Source organism: Penicillium expansum, assembly GCF_000769745.1.
Source record: "Penicillium expansum strain MD-8 chromosome Unknown contig224, whole genome shotgun sequence".
Classification (NCBI taxonomy): Eukaryota; Fungi; Ascomycota; class Eurotiomycetes; order Eurotiales; family Aspergillaceae; genus Penicillium; species Penicillium expansum.
Genome location: NW_015971275.1, coordinates 278,036 through 297,255, shown reverse-complemented (window position 1 = coordinate 297,255; position 19,220 = coordinate 278,036). Strand labels below are relative to the sequence as shown.

The window sequence follows — 19,220 nt, the reverse complement described above, 5'->3', positions numbered from 1 at the left end:
GGAGCGATTAATTATATTTCCTTCGAACTTGCTTCTAATGGTGCATTCTGACGGCACTTGCCTAGGTAGGTTTATATAACCAAATATCAACAAATGATATCCGCGTTTCCATGTCCAAAAGGAGGATCATATACAAACTAGCTGTGAAATGAGCGATGTTGGAAATCGTATAACCGTGTAAGCCTATCAAGTCACCGAGAAGGCACTCAAGACGGACCTTGTGTTCCCCCGAAAGTTGTAAAAAGTTGGTCACTCGTCTACGGGTGATACTCGACATGGCAAGAATATAAGGCTATTTCTTTCAAAGGCAGAAGAAGTCTGTGGTTATTGTCGTTGGGAGAGTGAGAGGTTTATTGTATGGTGAAACGATGAATAGATTATTGGTCAGACTCTCTAGTGAAGAGTATAAAAGCATCAAATTTTGGGTCGAGTACGTATGCACATGGAATGAGGAACATAAGTCATCAGAAAAAAAAATCTACTCATCAGCCTCATCGGACTTCTCATCCTCCTCCTTCTCCTCCTCAATCTCCTCATCATCCTCCTCGAAAGTAGTAGCAGGGACGCTGTACAGACGCAGGACAGACTTGTTAGGGTCCTTGATGAGAACGTACTTCTTAACCTTCTCAGCGGGCTCATCGGAGTCGAGAGCACGGATACGGTCAACAATAGTACGGACGATACCCCAGCCGTTTCCGAGGTTAAGGTTCATCTGGCTAGCGAACTCGCGGGGCTTGTAACCAGCAACGCCGAGAACGACGTGGGCAGCAGCAGAGCGGGGGTTGACACGGGACACGAAGCCGAGCTTCATGCCGTCAGCCTTGGCGAGGATAGCCTGGGTGGTCCAGCGGGCGAGCTTGGCGCTGTTGTTCTTCATCTCGGTAGCGAGGACGGCACCACGCTGGGAGTTGAGCTTGCTGCGCCAGTCGAGGGCACCGCCGGAGCCCTGGGCCTTGGGGTCGAACTCGTTCAGGGCCTTGATGATGAGCTGCTGGTCCTCGGATCCGGTGGGGCCGCCCTTCACGACGGCGTCAACCTCTGTGCGGACGACCATGGAGACGGGCTCCTCGTCGCGCTCGAGGGAGATGTCGAAGCGACGGTACTTGTAACCCTTGGAGGCGAGGGGCTCGGTCTCCTCGGTCTCGTCGTAGAAGGGGTTGGGCTTGGCGAAGGAGACCTTGGACTTCTCGGACTCGATGAGAGTCTGCAGGGCGAAGTTGTGGTTGATGATGGTGGCCTCCATGGCGAGGGCGTTGGGGGTGTTGATCTGCTCCTGCTTGCCGGCGGCCTCGGCGGCCTCGAGGGGCGCGTCGATAGCGTTCTCGTTGACGCTGATCATGTCGAAGGAGGCACCGTCGCGCTTATCGAAGTAGATCTTGTCGCCCTGGTGGACGATGACAATGTCCCAGGAGTAGACACTGCGGGTGGCGCACATCAGCATGGACAGGATATCGGAGGTAGCGAAGACGGTAGCGGCGTTCTTCTCGGAGAGCTCGTTGATGACGGGATCCTGGGAGGTGGTAACGTTGTAGGCAGCACGGTCGAGGGCCTGGATTCTGCGCTCGGCGTTCTTGACGGGGGGCTTGTCGTAGGACTTGTCGTAGTAGTGGAGGAAACCGTAGGTCTCGAGGTCCTCGCCCTCGGGGGCATCGAGGTTCAGCTTGGACAGACGGGTGAAGTCAACCTCCTCGAGCATCTTCCAGTCGGGACGAATGTTGACAGAGGCCTCACGAATACGCTGGGGCTTGTCGTAGTCTCTCCAGCCGAAACGACGGCCACCACGGCCACCACGGCCGCCGCCACGGTCACTGAATTGGTAACCGCTCTGCTGGCCACGGCCAACATTAGGTCCAGCACGCTGGAAGCCACCACGTCCACCACGCTGGTTGGCAGCACCGCGCTGGCCACCACGGCCACGGAAAACGGTGCCACCACCACGGCCGAAACCGCGCTTCTGGACGCGAGTGTTATCAACGACGGAGAAGGAGGACTCGTCCTCGGCGGCTGCGACAGTGAAGAGGTTGGAGGTACCGGCGCCGTACACCTGCTGGTCTATTTAAACTGTTAGCCATTGCAATTCGATTGAAAGAGGAGGTTGGTGGGGACAGAGAAAAGGTGAAAGAAACATACCTCTGAAACCACGGTTGTACTGGGGACGCTGGTTCTGACGCTCCTTGGTCTCAGCAGTCCAGTCGGCCATGCGGCCAAGCTTGTCGCCCTTGGAGAAAGGAGCGTAAGGCACACCCGAAAGCATGTTATCGGCAGAGGTGGAGGGGCCCCAGGTGTCCTCCGAGGGGAGGGAGGCCACCAGGTCGGCGAGAGAAGTGGTAGGCATTTTGATTATGATATATGGGCAATTTGCGCTGGGCAACTGCTCAAAAATCAAAAAGGTAGAGGGGTTGGTTGATCGATAACCCCGGGGAATGTGGTGTGGATTAATTGAGGCGGGAAGTTTTTTGTGTCGCGAGGGTGTGGCGGTGTGGCCAAAGTGCACCGCCACAGATGCACCGCCACATATTTCCATCTCAGCCCTGGTCACTTTGTTCATCTTTGTTATGACTGGGATGGATTATGTCTGAGTTTCAGGGGACTTTTCGTGGGATATTGCAGGCCGGTGAGAATATCAGCCATGGTTAACTATGATTCATAGTTCTGACTTCTCAACTCGTCATGATAATGCCTTATCTTTCTGATTACTCACACATCCAATTGATAATGATTGACATGATCGAATCCTCTGAAAGCCAAGAAGAGGTGATTTGAGTTGATGACCTCAAAATTCAGGTGGAAGACTAAACCAAGGCACATCATCGATATCTAGGTACTTCCAATGTTGGATCCATTATGTTCACGTAACTCATTCAAACACACTTATCAAGATCGTCGTGAACCATGACGACAATCAGGGGTAGCTGATATGTACAAAACTTCAAGTGATCCAATGAAGAGCAACGGTCATCCAGATTGACTGCGCCGAGATCGAAGTTTACCAAGACTTTGGGACCATCACAATGTCCATCCCCTTGGTGCCCGCGAGCTAGTTTGACATCGTGCAATCAACAGTGCGAGACTTATCTCGAAATGTCTCGCTTTGTTCGCGGGGTTGGATCCGGGTCTAGCGCATTATGCGCTCGAAGGGGGTGGAAATGACAAATCGCAAGCCAACTGCATAAAATTTCGGATTGCGGAGACCGCGGATGCCACTACGGAGTATAGACTTGGTTTTTGTCCATCAATTGAGTTCTGCGGCTGGTTGATACGTCGATCGGGTGACAGGGCTCTACCAGTTCCTTACAGTGGATCGACATCTTGGCAGTTCTGATTCGATGCCACAGGGTAGATCATGCCGGAAACCGGGCCCACTGATAAGGAACTCCCCGATCCGGAGAGATGGAGAGGAAATAACCGGGGTTTGGCCCCGCTGGCTATTGGACTTGTTCATTGACTTGGCATTGACTTCGAGCCAGTGACTGCAAGTCTTTCAATGATATTGAGCATGGACCAAGACTGATCAACAGCCAAGACAGCTCGGCTTGGAACTCATGTGAATCGTGGATGTCCACATCAAGAACTATGTCGGATTCAATCAATGGAACTGGTTCACTCTTCCAGTAGCAGTAACTAACCTCAGCACCCCTGTACCTCGGTTAGAGGTCGAAGGCTCTCGCTTGGCCTCTCACATTGGGGCCAAATGCTATCTAGAGTTTTGCAGATCTTCTTGTTCACCGAGATGGGAACTACTCGGAGAGTTCACGTCTACATCTCACAAATGGATGTTTACACAATCCGAACCCGATGATAAGGGCATTCAATTGTTGGACATAGGGGTTGTGACGGAAGCAATTGATGCCTTGGGTATCTTGTCGAAACCTATATAAGGACCAGGATATTCCACGAATTCTGGACTTCATTCACAATCGCAATCCTCTCTCCATCAGAACAACAACTACTTCTTTTTTCTTCTTCAAACACCTCGGAAACTCCATCAAAATGAGACTTTCTATCCTCTCCGTCTTCTCTCTTGTCGGCGCCGGCATGGTGTCCGCCCTTCCCCAGGAGTCCAACCTGTCCATGAAGCGCTCTGATACCTCGGAATGTGTCGGTCCTCTCCTCTGCTGTGGTACTCTCACCACTCCTCTCGACCCCGTTGTCGACCCCCTCCTGTTGGCTCTTGGCATTGATGCTGCCAACATCGTTGGATCCATTGGTCTTCTCTGTATGTTTGGACTCCCATATGATGTTTACAAGATTGGAAGATTTCTAACATTTTTGTCACAGGCCATGGATACGAGGAATCCAGCTGTCCCACTAAGCCCCAGTGCTGCACCGAGGCTAATCTCCTGGTAAGTGACAATCTCCAACACAGACTCTTCCGTGGACATTCCATGACTAACTTATCCCTAGGGTGGCACCCTTGCTCTTGGATGCGCGGATCTGAAATAGGTCTCGTTTGTTGAAACTTTTAACGGATATATATGAGTTGTCTTTACGACAGACTTGATATGTCTGCTTAACCACTAAGGATGTACATTCTTTTCCAGGGGACGAAGTCACCTTCGACTTATATTTATATAATAGTAATGGAGTTTTACTGAAACAATACCTGTCACATTTGTAGACGTTTCGATGTCGACCAAAGCTTAGTATCCACCTATCCACTTATGCACTTGCAATTTCGGTGCACGCAATGTGAAGTATAATAATATCAGATTCGAAATCTAAAGAGGGATTGATTCGTTGAGGACTAAGCTTGAAATACCTAAGAAAATATACCTAAACAAGCTCTAGGCCCCTAAAAGAATGGCCGTCATTTCTTATCAAGTTACGTCAAAGTCGGTGGTGAAATTCTGTCACTCAGACGGCCGGCTTTTTTTCATAGCTTCGTCGAAACATCTCGTCAACGTGAACAAGGTAGTAAGTACCCGGAGCTAGACTATCGACGCTTCCCATAGGGGTATAGCTCTTCTGCTGATAGGCTGTTTCCCGGAGGTTGCACATCTACCATTGTTAGAAACTAACTGCGTAGATAGTATGCTCCATGAGCAATCGAAAAAAAAAGAAAAAAACCTACCTCGTTATAAAACTCCGGCGAGACCGCCGTGCGAGCTTCCAAGCGCTCATTCAATTGGACCTGCTGCGCAATGCCAGAAGTATCGCCTGTGACACGAAAGCTAAACAGAGTGCTAGCCAGGCCACTGCCGTAACTGAACATGCCGATGCGCTTGTTCTGCAGTTCCTCACTAGGAAAATTACTCAGCAAGCTCACCAGCCCTGAGTAAATACTAGCGGTATACATGTTCCCACAATTTGTGGGTGCAGTAATAGATGGTTGGACACGCTCGGAGAACCTTTTCTTGGTCAACCCGATACAAGTCTTCTCAACTTCTTTGTCCGTCAGAGACGCAGTGTACTCAACATCGCGGACCATTGCTGGAATATCATCAAAGTGGTTGGGCTCTGTGCGGAGATCGTTGAACAGCAGACGACCGTAGGCCTTAGAGACGAGCTTGCAGTTAGGCGCGTGAAAGACGAAATACTGAAAGGTATCCAAGAAGCTCCCCTGGGACTTTTCATCTCCGCTTGGCAACCCACCACTTTTAGCTAGAGATTTAGTACGATACCGTTGATAGCAGTTGTCCAAAGCCTCAAGGTAACATGTGTTAGAGTACTGTCCATCAACAAGTGGGTACTCCGATTTGAAGTCCCCCTTATAGAAGTCGTAGACGTGCTTCATATACGATCCGCGGAAGGGCTCCAGCACGAGAGGCGCATCGGCGCCAATTAGCATAGCCACACAGCCGGCGCCACCAGTAGGACGCGCGGCGGGCTTATCGTAGAGAGCGATGTCACCTGCTACGACAATAGCGTTGCGACCATCCCACGCGGATGATTCGACCCAGTTGATTGCATTTAACAAGGCATTAGTTCCACCATAGCAGGCATTGTAAGTATCGACTCCCTCGATATCCGTGTTCTCGCCGAACAGTTGCATGAGCACTGACTTGCAAGACTTGGATTTGTCGAGTAACGTTTCTGTTCCCACTTCCAAGCGGCCAATGGTATTTGGGTCAATCCGGTACTTTTCCAACAGGGACGAGACTGCCGTGAGGGCCATAGAATAGAGATCTATAGACATGGGTACATCATATTAGTATGGAGCATATAGTACACCATACGGCCTTTTGAGTTTGTCTGCATACCTTCACGATCATCACAGAAGCTCATCTTCTGCTGAGCCAGGCCAATGGTAAATTTTCCAGTACTGGCCCCGAGATAGGTCTCTAGCTCGCTTTGTGGCACGTACTGTATAGAAGGAATGATATTAGTTTCCCGATGGCTCCAATTGCAGAATGAACATTGAATCATGCATACCCGACTAGGGAAATAAATTTCCAGGGCCTTGATGCCCACATTTTGGGAGTTGGAGGGCATGGTATTCACAACTGGAGACAACCGAGACTGTGTGGGATTTGTAGCTGGGGAAGATTGTGAGAGAGAAACCCCGGAATGATAGAAAGATGATTAAGAAGGAAAAAGAAGAAGACCTGATGGACAGTTTATAAACCCAAACATTCATCGTACTAATTTATTTGGCAATTGGTCTAGTTGAGGTATACAGCGTTGAAATTATCACAGCCATCACGGCCCCTGCCCACGATGGGGCTAAATGAGACAAACTTAGCACACGCTAGCTGTGCCGGTTGCTACTGTGTACATCTGAGCATCGTTTTCCTTTGATCCGATACTCCAAGATAACGGTATTCAAGCAATTCAAGTTATCTAGGAAACTGTCGTTAGTTTCCCTTTCTGAATCTGGTGCGAGTCGGCCTTTTTAGGAATCGCGAAGCAGCAGCTCAAATGAGATAAATTTCTTTATTCCAAGGCTCTGCAAATCATGGGCTATCGAGCGATGGGGTTTTCTAGGCAGCCAGTTAAAGAAGGTGTGATAAGGTCTACCTAGGTAGCATCCAGCATGGACACGTAGCGCCGTATCGGCTATGTTGGCTATTCTGAAATCATGCGCTGTATCTTGTTCCATTACCATTTATAGATGCGGATTTTATGTATTTGATGTCGGTATGTAATTCAAATGCATCCAGGTAGCAAGGCAGCGAGGCTTTGCTTCCTTGACTGCAGGTGACAGAACTCTTTCTTTGTCCCCATCAAGCATATAGAAAAGGACTTCATGGCGGTAGGTAGATTCGTACCCTTGATCCATCTTTCTGCTTCCTTTTTTTAGCTATTAAAAGGTCTACGTGCATCAATATTAGGCCCTGACTTGTATTTATGTGAGTTTACTATACAATCGTTGTCTTCCTCTTGTATCAGGTTTTCCCAGTCCCTACACATTGAACTATGAAGTCCAATATTGATATGCAGTTATAGATATTGAAGTATCTATCATTTTATTAGCGGTTTACTCCATCGGGTCATCAATTGACAGCACAAAGAACACGTTCTGTTTCTGTTCCATTACACCGAGCCTGAGCAATATCAATTATAACCACAACGCACATCGTCAGGGCCTCATCCAATTAGCTCTGATTTGCATCCGTTGAATTTGGAAAGACTCTATAAGAATACTAGGTCTTATGAACACCCACAACGGGAAAACTCATAGGGCTAGAATAGCCTGTTGCACTTGTGTCCGTATCGGGCTTGGTCAAGGCGTGTGTCGCATATGATAGTGATCGAGGGAGGTCATTATTCCTTTTATCGCTGACTAGCGCTCATGCTAAGCCTGATGCTTTTTCCTATCTGGAGCTATGTCCTAATTAAATCTGCTAAAGGGTAGCTAGGGACTTATACTGTTGAGACAGAGCATCTGGCTTGATGCCTGGAAACACAGGCATCAACCAGCCACTTGTGACTTAGCTGGCTTCTGTTTGTTTGTAGATAATCAAACCTTCTTCTCTCCTCTTTGCCCTCTTGTCAGTGAAGATTGAATCCAATTCCTCTCAAACCTCTCTCATTTCCAAATCTACCGGTCATGGCTTCCCAACTCTCTCTCTTGGAGAGTCTTCCTCTTGAACTGCCGGAGATGATACTCCAGCACATGCGAAAATCACCATCATCCCTTTCCAGATGGGTGGTTGCTTGGTGCTAATGAGATTATTATCTTCATGGAACAGCTTGGGAAACTCCGCATCCAAGGCGCTACCATTGAATGCTTAGAGCCCGCGTCCCTTTCTGCAAGGTCGCCTTCTACAAAGACAGCTCTCAAAGACCTTGCTTTGCTCAACTGCGATCTTTCACCAAACACTATATAACGCATTCTCAAATTTCCCAAGAATCTCAAGCACTCATGGCTGGACCCGCGCGATGAGTTAGCTAGCTGGGGATACCATAAGAGCATCATACCAGATGCATACATCGAAAAGATCAAATGGAATAGCTTGGCGGGTGTGGAGTATCTTGATTTGGACCTATGGAAAGCAGCAAGTCGGCCGAATTTCGACAGCTTAAGCTGTTTGAAACATCTCAGTATCCCCATTATTATTATGGCCGAGGACGATAACTGGCCCTGCGAATGCTGGGTTTGTGATCTTACAGAGACCTAGTGGCAGATGAACAACCATACCAGATAAATGTGGAATACTATGTACAATATATGTTTCCAACGATCTTTCATGTGAGTATAGAAAACCGTAGGCAACAGCTTTCCTCGCCGAGCGGCCTCGGACCGCTCGAAGTCAGCCTCGCCCAAAATCCCGACCTTCCCCAAAATATTTTTGAACATATATAATTTGCTCAATTCCCAGAAAATTATTCACATCTCGTTTGCGAATCTGAAATTTGGATCCCGAGCGACATCATGGATAACAATAATCTCCAAACCAGCACTCTCAACGGGGATGGCAACACCATAACTCGAAGCTCTCTCACCAACTGCACTATCAACAATTCCTCCGTGAAGCGATCAACACTCAGCGACTGTGTACTATCGAAGATGGAAGATGTGAGCCGGATCGCAGCTCAAAAATCCCATTTCCATGACGCGGCCCTTGTCGAGCGCAGCGATATCACAAATAGCACTATCCAAACCCAAAGCTCGGTGCAACAGTCATCAATTATACAGTCAATTATTCAGAACAAGAGCACCGTAAAGCGAAGTGCGGTGACCGACACGACAGTCTCAAATAGTCAACTTCAGAGAGCTACCTTGACAAATTGCGTTGTCACCGAGTGCGTTATCGAGCGGTGTGACTTCCAAGGACTGGTTCTCAAATATGGCATTTGGAAGCGAAATGAATTGGTTGGGAGGACTGGGAATCGTGATCCTATTTTTATTAGGAACTATGGCTCGAAGGACGGGGTAAGTTGATTAAATTATGACCATGGAATTGTATCATCTGATAATCTTCGATAGCAATCCGCATCTGGGCTCGTTAGGTCTACCATTTCTGGATTAGATCCTAGCCTTCTTGCTCGACAGGATGTCTGTCCGCCTCGCTATCATGTTAATTCGGATGCTGGTGGGGATATCCTAGTTGATTCTGGTCTTGATCTGCCTCCGAGCTATACGCCCTAGGTGGATAAGTGGTGTCTTTATGAATGATGGGCGGTTTTTTTATGTTGTTTCAATGCCCTTTGGCTAATGTGGTGCGTTTCTTACTAAAGATTTGTTCAATCAGGAAAGATATCACGTAGATTATGGACATATTTATCTCACTGTTGTGGGTATTCAAGACATCAACCACTATTTCCATAGACAAGGGGAGTCTTAATGCGACACTAGCTAGTTTGAAGGACAACAAATGTGAGGATGAAGGGAGGCCCTAGCCAGTCAGGAATTCAAGTATTAAGAGCGAAAGCAAAGAAAATCAGAGTTAACATATTGCATCTGAAAAGTTATCCCTTATATAAAATGCACGTAAAACCTTTAGGCAATTTGGTCATAGCGGCCTTCTGCTCTGGTGAGATAGGCATAGGCTTTGCGGGTGGGGCGTTCTTGGTGATGTCATCATAAACCTCCATAACCTGCGGTGGCAGCTCTGCTGAGTACCTGACCCCGATTTTGAGACTGATGTCTCTGCATGTGTGTCTCAAACTGAGCTCGCTGTTGAGGAGTTATTTGTGCAAGATGTTCCTGCGTGAAAGGGAGACCTGGCCGCTGGGGGGCCATCCCTTGGGCGCCTGGAGCTGCCACAGGCTGGTTCCTCTGGGGTGTAGCTGTGGCTCGGGCTTCTGTTGTATCCTCTGTGCTGGGTCTCTTCTTTGAGGTCTGCTTCCCGGTAGCACCCTTAGCACCTTTGGCCGCGGTTCCAATTTGGGTCTTTGCGTTCGCCGCTTGGGGGGTAGATTGCAGGGGTTGGAGACCGCTGGGGCCAAAAGTTTCAGAGTCATCGGTGCCCTCGAGGCTGTGCTCGCTGAGGGATCCGTCATCCTCTACCGGTCAGCATTGACACGCTGACACTTGTCTGCCATATGCACAGCACTAGTGGCAGGGTGGAATATCACCAGGCAGTTCAGCTCATCGTCCGAGTCGAGGTCTGAGAAGCTGTCAAAGGTGGGCAGCGAGCTCACAGGATCCTCAGTCGAGGCACTGAAAGAAGGAGTCGGGTTCTGGTTGACAGGAAGCGTCAGACGCACTCCTACAACGGCACGGAGCTCCTTCTCCTCACATGAAAGAGTCGGCAGGGGATGCTGTGGCTTGATTTACGGGACAGGCTGTGCTGCAGGAACCGGAAGAATTGATGGCCCTGGTCAGGAGGCGGGACCATACTCTGGGGAGCTAGCGCCGAGGGCTGAGCTTGTATAGGTCTATTCGCTCTATTGGCTCTGTTCTTGAAGGAGTTAGGGGGAGGGTGGAATATGATAGGCTCGATGGTGTTGGGGGCTCTACGGCCTTAGTGGACGGAGTAATAACTGCAGCGGCGGCGGCAGCGACTTGCTTCTTGTTGGGTCGCTTCATACGAAGATAGCAAAAGTTAAATAGTGCAAAAACATCGAGAGTATACAAACCTTGCGAGTATTCTTGGGACCCTTCTTGACCTTGCGCGCAGGCTTGTTAGTCTGGTTGGCCGTTGGTAGCGCGTTGCTAGCGGTCTGGGGGGATGTTGGCTGGCCGCGACCAGCGGGTCCTATGACAGGTGGCGCCGAGGGCGGAGGCATCGCGCTTCGCTCCTGCGGGGTTCCCGCTTGGGGCGGGTTAGCAGTCAAATGCTGCGGAGCCAGCTGCGGAGCCATCTGCGGTTGTCCTGGCAGCCATTATCTACTAGGCAGACGCTGGCCGGCGTTGGCCGGAATGGACTGATCGCCGGTTGACTTAGCTGCGCAGGCTGCGCGTTCCCTTCAAATAGTGCGCGGTTCTATGCAGCGTGCGTCCATTGCTTTTGGCGGTTTCGGTACAGTATCTCGCGGATCTGCTCGTCGGTAAAATTTGAAGCCGGCGGTCCAAGTTTTTGGCGTGCCATACTCTAATCACATCGCATCAAGTAGTGTATAGAGCCAGCACCGTGATGTAGATGAAAATCACCATCGGCCATGCGCTAGAGGGAGATTTAGTACATATGAACAGGGCGTTTGTAATTGACCAGTTTCCCCACATATGGGTCAGACAGATACCTATACATAGCAATTCTGAACTCGGCTACATCAAGTAACCTCGACCAACAGTAGGTTCATGATTGAGAATATCCAGTGATATATCATATGTAGCTCAAAGTATTTTGCAAGATTATGTACAAACAAGGGTATATCGGAGGTGAAGCACCTGAAGGACCGTTAAGACTTTTACACGTTCACAGTTCTCTGGCTCCTGTCTCAACACCGTCGGCCGAGTAGGATAAAAAGGGGTCGAACCCGAAGCCTGTGGCGTCGGCGTCCGTGTTGAGGAACGTGTCAAAGTCGAAGTTGTCTAGGACGTCTGGGTTTTCTAGTGCGCTGAAGTCGAGGTCGAACGGGGAAGTCTGGAGAAAGTCAGTAAATGTAAATATAGGCAAATTGCATGGGGTATGACATACATCAGGAGCTCCAGGGAAGGCCGGGTTAGAGCTGGGGGGTCGCATGTTGGATCCAGGGAAGGACTGGGTAGCCATCTCGGGAGGCATCACGTTGAATTTCATGGATTCAGATGATTCACGCTGGAATGGAGACGGGCGAATGCATTTATGCATACGGTATGTTCTTGAGTCTTGGAAATTCTCTTTGCAAAATCTGCACAACAAAGCAGTCTTCATTCGCTTGGAAGGAAAACTGTAGCTTTCCCGTGTTTGTCTTTCATGGGCATCTGCAATATGTTTCCCAAGAAGTTTCTTCGAGCTGAACCGAATAGTAGCCCTGTAACATCCAGGGAAAGAGCATCCGTAAGGTCTATTGTGTTTGCTCATATGAGAATCCCTGTGCTCGGGAGTCTCAAATCCCTGGTGAAAAAACTCACAGCTCATCCTAGGGCATTTATAGAGATGATTCCCATAGAAGGAATCCAGTACCTTGGGGTCGACCTTTGTGTCGTCTTGATTCCCTGAGGCCGTTGTTTCCAGGAGCTTCCTGATGCGGGCAATAACACAAGGTATATCGAGAGAATCATTTGATGTTGCATCTTCGCTGAAACAGCATAGTTGTTTCTGTGTGGAGACAAAGGCATCCAAGAATTGCCCGGAAGCAGACCAGGCATCATGTTCTTGAAGTCGCCTCTCTAATTCATGTGCAGAAGAGGGAATGTTGATTTCCTTCTCAGAAGACCGGTAGTGCGATTCCAGAAATTTTGAAAGAACTTCAACCAGTGAAACAGCAGTTTCCCGATCTATGCTGCACTTTAGGCCTTCCTGGAGATGCAAGGACCAGAAGCATGCTGCGTAGTCTAGAAACGAATAATACCCATGATTGATAAGGACTAAAATCGACTCATCCGGCTGCGATGTTTCAAACCCTGGAAGAGCTAGGTAGCCCACACAGAGGCGTGCCATATTCAACTCCTCTCGTCTGACGTTCACGAGTTTTGATTGAACAAGAAATCTAATAAAGAGGTGTCGTTAGACACGGAATGTAGGGAAAAGGAAGAAACTTGGAAGGTACTTGCAACTTCGCAGTTGAATGAACAAGTTCAAGTGAGCCGTCAGTTCTGACTTCAACGAGTGAATCGCATATATCTCTAAAGTCCAGAATCCATTGACGGCTTTCAGGGTCTACGTCTTCAGTTTCGAGGTCAATTGACACCGCACCCTGCACTTCTCGCCACCAGAGTTGACGTTTTGCGCATACTAGCCATGCTAGTAGTTGTAGAGCATGGGCACGGAGAGAATGTTCAACAAGAATGTTGTTCAGGATTCGCTCGTATCTAAGTCAAACATCACAAGGTCAGCCTAGATATCTTTCACTGGAGATATTAGGGTTGGACTCACGCCTCCTCGATCTGGGTCGGTATTTCTTTTGCTTCTAACTCCTTGAAAAGCGCAACCGGGGAGATTTGAGAAAAGAGATTATTCATGACAAGTTTCGCAAGGAGAAACATTCCTAATCATTGATTAGTTAGGAAAGAGGCTTATATTGCTCTTATAGTCTGGTCTCAACTTACCTCCAGCTTTTTCCATCACAAGTTGAACTATGCTTTGCATAGTTTCATCAGAAAGATGAAATTTGTTTTTGATGTCTAAACCTCGGGACGACACAAAAGCAAATATGTCATTGTGCGTATTTTTAGTGTTGATTTGCAAACTTGGAACATCACGCAAAGCCTTCGCGGTGATCCCATCCCTCTGCGAAATAAAGACACATTGAATATAATCAGAGGTGGAATGCTGAGAAGGTTCAATAACCAAGCGCATCCATTCAATAACTTTCCTTCTTTCTACTTTGCTGCACTCGTCAAGGCCATCAACGACGATGCAAACTTCTCCGGAATTTCTTATCATCAACTCAAGCAGCTCTTTCGCCAACGACTCTGAGGAAAGTGCTCTCTTGCCTTTGCGACACATTTCTCCGTGAACGTAAGGCAGTAAATCTGTATTCTTCTCCAGAAGCTGTGATATAACACTGCATGCAAAGGAAAGGAAGGAATCTTTTTGCATGTCGCCATTCTTGAAGTAAAACCAAATCGTACATTTCGATTGGATTTTGAGACAGTCGTCAATCATGATTGAAGCTAGAACAGTTTTCCCTATAACATATAATTGATTAGTCAAAGTCAATTCAATATCAGCGATTGGAACTATACCAGCTCCTGGGATACCATTCACCCAAAGGATAGGATTTTTATTCCTTTCCTTCCATGAGCGAAAGAGTTCATGGCGTAAAAGCCATGTTCCGGCTTGCGGATTACCAGATCGAGCGCGGGTCAACGTATCTTGATCGGTCACAACGTCTGCACCGTTCAGCCAACATTGAACCTCCCTAAGCTGACTCATTTCTTCGCTTTTTCTCTGTTTCTCCAAATCTTCTGAAGTTTTTAGCCCAATCGAACGAATTTCCTCAAGCTGTGTGAAGGTCACTCTGTCTCCAAAAAGTTGTTTGTGGCGCTTCAAACTATCCACAATCGGACCGAATTTCATCTTGTAAGTAGACCAGGTGGCCTGAAATAGCTGTTTCCACACTTTACAACATCAATGATCTGTAGTTGCGGGTTCATGGAGGGTATTAACTCACTAGGCTTTCTGAAATAGGTGAGTGCTGTTCGATGAAACTCTAGGATATCGTGGAACATCGATTCTAGCGCCTGTTGTACGCAGGGGTTCCCATCTAGGAGTCCTTCACACTTTTCTAGAAGGGGTAGGCTTTCTCCAATGATTTTGTAAGTAGTTAGGAGCTCGTTGAATGCTTCGGACACAGAGCTAGCAACCTAAAGACTCCCAGTCAGCTATAGTTATGGGTACCTATGAATAGACAATACCTGTAGCAGAAACTTCATCGGTCCCTGTTATGCCATGTAAGCATCTTCTCGAAAAAGAAAATCGGTATGAACTGAGAATATACCCAAACAAATGCTAGAACATCAGTTACATTCAAGAAGATCTCTATGACTTTGCCGTAATTATCCATAATTTCAACGAAGTTGGACAGCCGTCCCATATTCTGCAGTCGTCTTTCTGTAGCTTGCTTCCTTTCAATCTTGGCGATGGAGCGCTTAAGATCTGCGAGAGATGTCATCTCAAATTCTGCCGCAAGGCTAGGCCCTAACTGGCTCTTGAATGACTCCAAGACGCGCTGAAAAGAGAACAATCCTCCTGTCGCCATGGTTTTCGACATTCTGTGTGGGGCAGCTTAGTTGGTATATGCCATCTTTCATCACGATGAAGGTGTATGCTTAGTAAATGATTTGGTCTGTTGGGCAGCGTGGCTGTGCTGCTGCGCCTTGCAGAGTAGCGGTCAGTCATGGCTGCAGGGATCTGACAACTGTGACTGAGAAAGACTGCGCCTCACTGAACCGTCCCCTTGTATGCAAATAAATAGTTTCCAGTCAACCGATTTCTTAATTTTATTGTTTATTCAATTGTTTGCAGTGTATACTCAAAACAAGGGCGAGGGATGGCAGGGGATCAAATTGCTCGCGGCGTCAAGAGGAAACGCTTCACGAATGAGGCTGATGGGCTTTACAATGAAGTCTGCTCGCCCACAGCCCGCAGAATACAGCATGAGTCAGGTTCCCATACAACTGTGGATCTCTGCGATGACAACTCCCATACTGGATTGCAATGTGCACAGTCGGTTAGCAAGGACGCCGAAACAGCAGTGAATGCAGAAATCCAAGAGGCCTGCTTCGGTTCTGTATGTTTGTTTTCCTTCTTCCTTCGTTCAATTACAATGCTTATCAGAATCAGATTTGTAAAATCAATGTACAGTTTCTTAGGGGCCCTCCTGCAACTTGCGATTCTCCCTCCAAGTTTCATGGGATCGAAAACGGCGAGAAACAGATTTATTTTCTCGAAGTTCTCTTGGGAACTGAAAACTGTGCCATATGTTCCCCGCTGATAGATGAACTGGTAGGTTTCATAAATTTGCAAGTCTCCCGCTCTTTAAGAAAACTATTCGAATTCAGAGGGACCCGACTGGAAATTTCCCTCACTGGTTCAGAGTGGAAGGCTATGATGCAGCCAGACTCTCTCAAAACACCAAACAAGAATGTAGAGATCGCAATTTTTGGAGTACTTGAAGATGCTTTTCTCGTTGGCGATTGCTTATCATCCCACAATTTGTTTCTTCAAGATCCAGGATTTGCTTATGATACTCTATATAAAAACCCCCATAAGTTCCCATTCACGGATTTCTCAGATGGAGATTCCGACAGCGATATATCCGAAGCTGACGACTCTGAAACTCTTCCGATCCACCAAGCTTCCGGCAAGCTTTCAAAAAGCAGCCTGCAATACGTTCTGGATAACTTGCATCAGCACGAGTATCTTCATCCAGTTGAGCCTGATGAGCATTTGGCTATTTCCCTTTTCCCGTATGTATCCAGATCACTATTGAGACTACCTATTAAATTATTGCGCAGACACCAGAAAGAAGCGATTGATTTCATGATACGTCGAGAAACAGGTCAATCAACTTCTTCCATATCTCTTTGTAAAACCCAGACCGACAACAATGGAGAAAAGTAGTAAGTAGGCACTTACTTGAGAATTCTCTATTTTACTGACGTGATTTTCTTCAGCTATCGGCACGCTATTACGGGCGACTCCGTTCTTGAGCCCCCAGTTGGCCCTTTTGGCGGTATCCTTGCCGACACGATGGGTCTTGGGAAAACAGTCACCACCTTGTCAACAATTGTCAGCACCCTTAATCATGCGAAGGAATGGACCGAGAAGCAGACCAATGATGGGTCCGAAAAGAGACGAGCAAAGGCCACATTGATTGTCCTCCCTAACGAAGGTAAAGTCAAGAACCATGTTACAATTCTCAAGCTCATTTTGACACTTAATTTAAAGTGTTGATGGATCAATGGCTCAACGAGATCCGCAAGTACGTCTTCCAGATATGCCAAATTTCTTTCGCTTATGCTAATTTCCATACAGTAAATTCGTTCCAGGAACATTTGCAGCTTGCAGATACCACGGTGCATCACGCAAAATCCAGATCTCAACTTTTATGGATTACGATATTGTCTTGACAACGTATGGGACTATCAAGGTGGATTTCTCCGAAAAGAAAAACTTGATATTCCGAACAGAATTCTTTCGCATTGTTTTAGATGAAGGTAAGAGTATAGATATCCACACCCATAAACAACCTTACTAATAAATTTCATCTGTAGCCCATTGTATCAAAACAAGATCCATAAAGATACACGATGCGACATGCAACATTTCAGCAAACAGGCGCTGGTGTCTCACCGGAACTCCGATACAAAATAATCTCGACGATCTCGGTGCGCTTGTCTCTTTTCTTCGCGTTCCATTGCTTGAAGAATCGAAAGTTTTTCGAGGCTATATCATCAAACAAGCCTACGATACAAGCACTACTCGGTTTGAAAACCTTCGCTTGTTACTTAGCTGTATCTGCCTCCGTCGAACTACAAGCCTCGGCATGCTTGTGGAACCCACGATCAACATATTGAAATTGCATCTGGTTCCCGAAGAAAGGGAAGCCTACAACAACATATTGGAATTTCATAATCGAGCTATTGATATTTCCGTCAGTGGGAAAAGTCCGGCAAGCATCAACTGCAGCACTTTCCAAGCTCTTCTTGAATTGCGAATATTTTGCAACAACGGACTCTACAAGGGAAGAGATTCCAGAGTCACACATACCAATCACTTTAACCTTGAAGAATACTTCACTTTTTTACGACAAAATGACAAAGCCCGGTGTGTTCGTTGCAATAACGAAGTTCTCTTCCTCGGGGAATCAGAGCTCTCAGACACTGGGCGTTTTGCTGAATGTCTTCATCTGATCTGTGGGCCCTGTGCGAAGTCCACACGAAGCTACGCTACATCGACATCGAAAAAATTGGAATGTCCTATATGGAACTGTTCTCAACTTCCTGGTTCTCCCCCAAAAGTGTTGTCGTCGGAGTCTTTATCCTCAATCGATCACGCTGCTCACCAAACTTCAGAAGAAATGTTCTCAACAAAGTTTCGCGCTTTCTTGAGGGCTATCCTTGGTCATATTCCCCAAGAGAAGGGGTATGGTTATGATTCTCTATTTGTTTTTCAACTGAGGCTAAATTAAATGCAGACTTGTGTTTTCGGCATGGACAAAGAGCTTGGATATTGCCGCAGTAATGCTACGTCAGCACAACATTGGCTTTGCTCGTGTAGACGGCTCAATGTCGGCTCCTCAACGCCAACAGGCGTTCAAAAGCTTCAAGACCAGTAAGGATGTGAATATACTTCTTATGACTATTGGGACTGGTGCTGTTGGGTAAGTTTTATGTTTGATTAGACCTACGTGACACGATTTTAACTTCTTTAAAGACTCAATCTTTCCATCGCCACGCAAGTGCATATTCTGGAACCATCGTGGAATCCAATGGTCGAGCAGCAAGCAATTGGTCGCGTTGTTCGTCTCGGACAACAAAGCCCAGTTGTTATTACCCGTTATATCATGAAAGGCACTGTTGAAGAGGTATTTATCGTTTCTCAGTATCCTTTCTACAAATATAGCATTAACATTCTTCAAGAGTGTAGTGTCCCGCCAAGACTTTAAACTAAAAGTAGCTATGAACGGCTTCGAGCGAAGCTCTAGCGACGAATCTAGCGACGATATTGGGACAGAAAGTGATGCATCGTGACAAATACAGAGCTTCCAAAGCCCTAGCCGTTTATTTTGGTTTTGTATGGATTAGAATTTTGATTAATTTATTTCCTCTTTTAACTTTGAAGATCTGAATATCTAGATGTATGGTCTGAGACGATATTAGAAGGCGTTATACTCGAATATCATGCTGGGATGTCCTTTTTGCTCTCATTCTGGATGTCTTTTTTCCTCGTACAATAACATATAGTATCATGCTAGAAGAGTGGAAATCATTAACAGCAACCCACACAATACTCGTGAAAAAGTACACTTTCTACAAATATCTTTGGGGGGAATCTCCTGGAGCAGTATGGCACACTAACTGAGCAACCGGCCAGCGCCCCGCAGCACCAGGTTGGGAACGCCCTTGGCAGGCTTCGGCCGTCCGGGCGATTAACGACCAACATTTGGATTATTAAAGAAGCATCCTAATAATTACCTTTTTCTCTCTGAGCATACTTATTAGTCGTTTTTACATCCGACTGGCCTATATTTCTTTAGCGTAGACCAGTTCGCAGCAAATTTACGTGTATGAGACAATAATA

At 47.1% G+C, this 19,220-nt stretch overlaps 7 protein-coding genes across 7 annotated transcripts; 3 read left to right on the top strand and 4 right to left on the bottom strand.

The window, feature by feature from the left end:
- Positions 1-478: 478 nt before the first annotated feature.
- PEX2_067460 (eukaryotic translation initiation factor 3 subunit D) lies at positions 479-2,335 on the bottom strand (the record flags this gene model as incomplete). The annotated part of the gene is made up of 2 exons (XM_016744017.1): positions 479-2,052; positions 2,131-2,335. 2 exons carry the CDS (start codon positions 2,333-2,335, stop codon positions 479-481), a joined length of 1,779 nt encoding a protein of 592 aa, XP_016599730.1.
- A 1,655-nt stretch (positions 2,336-3,990) lies between these two features.
- On the top strand, positions 3,991-4,443 carry PEX2_067450 (hydrophobin family protein; the record flags this gene model as incomplete). The annotated part of the gene is made up of 3 exons (XM_016744016.1): positions 3,991-4,216; positions 4,279-4,343; positions 4,405-4,443. The coding sequence occupies 3 exons, from the start codon at positions 3,991-3,993 to the stop codon at positions 4,441-4,443; spliced, it is 330 nt and encodes a 109-aa protein (XP_016599729.1).
- A 411-nt stretch (positions 4,444-4,854) lies between these two features.
- erg13A (putative hydroxymethylglutaryl-CoA synthase) lies at positions 4,855-6,432 on the bottom strand (the record flags this gene model as incomplete). Its single annotated transcript, XM_016744015.1, has 5 exons — positions 4,855-4,998; positions 5,072-5,240; positions 5,295-6,126; positions 6,201-6,303; positions 6,373-6,432. 5 exons carry the CDS (start codon positions 6,430-6,432, stop codon positions 4,855-4,857), a joined length of 1,308 nt encoding a protein of 435 aa, XP_016599728.1.
- Positions 6,433-8,815: 2,383 nt separating this feature from the next.
- PEX2_067430 (uncharacterized protein) lies at positions 8,816-9,532 on the top strand (the record flags this gene model as incomplete). The annotated part of the gene is made up of 2 exons (XM_016744014.1): positions 8,816-9,316; positions 9,371-9,532. The coding sequence occupies 2 exons, from the start codon at positions 8,816-8,818 to the stop codon at positions 9,530-9,532; spliced, it is 663 nt and encodes a 220-aa protein (XP_016599727.1).
- Positions 9,533-9,883: 351 nt separating this feature from the next.
- PEX2_067420 (uncharacterized protein) lies at positions 9,884-11,190 on the bottom strand (the record flags this gene model as incomplete). The annotated part of the gene is made up of 4 exons (XM_016744013.1): positions 9,884-9,951; positions 10,012-10,322; positions 10,394-10,647; positions 10,966-11,190. 4 exons carry the CDS (start codon positions 11,188-11,190, stop codon positions 9,884-9,886), a joined length of 858 nt encoding a protein of 285 aa, XP_016599726.1.
- Positions 11,191-11,744: 554 nt separating this feature from the next.
- Positions 11,745-15,186, bottom strand: PEX2_067410 (uncharacterized protein; the record flags this gene model as incomplete). The annotated part of the gene is made up of 11 exons (XM_016744012.1): positions 11,745-11,912; positions 11,967-12,159; positions 12,383-12,390; positions 12,435-12,960; positions 13,010-13,282; positions 13,347-13,458; positions 13,520-14,101; positions 14,159-14,533; positions 14,587-14,779; positions 14,831-14,854; positions 14,914-15,186. The coding sequence occupies 11 exons, from the start codon at positions 15,184-15,186 to the stop codon at positions 11,745-11,747; spliced, it is 2,727 nt and encodes a 908-aa protein (XP_016599725.1).
- Positions 15,187-15,912: 726 nt separating this feature from the next.
- On the top strand, positions 15,913-18,670 carry PEX2_067400 (DEAD/DEAH box helicase; the record flags this gene model as incomplete). Its single annotated transcript, XM_016744011.1, has 10 exons — positions 15,913-15,919; positions 15,979-16,384; positions 16,433-16,537; positions 16,592-16,809; positions 16,866-16,899; positions 16,953-17,134; positions 17,993-18,062; positions 18,115-18,300; positions 18,354-18,504; positions 18,560-18,670. The coding sequence occupies 10 exons, from the start codon at positions 15,913-15,915 to the stop codon at positions 18,668-18,670; spliced, it is 1,470 nt and encodes a 489-aa protein (XP_016599724.1).
- Positions 18,671-19,220: the final 550 nt, after the last annotated feature.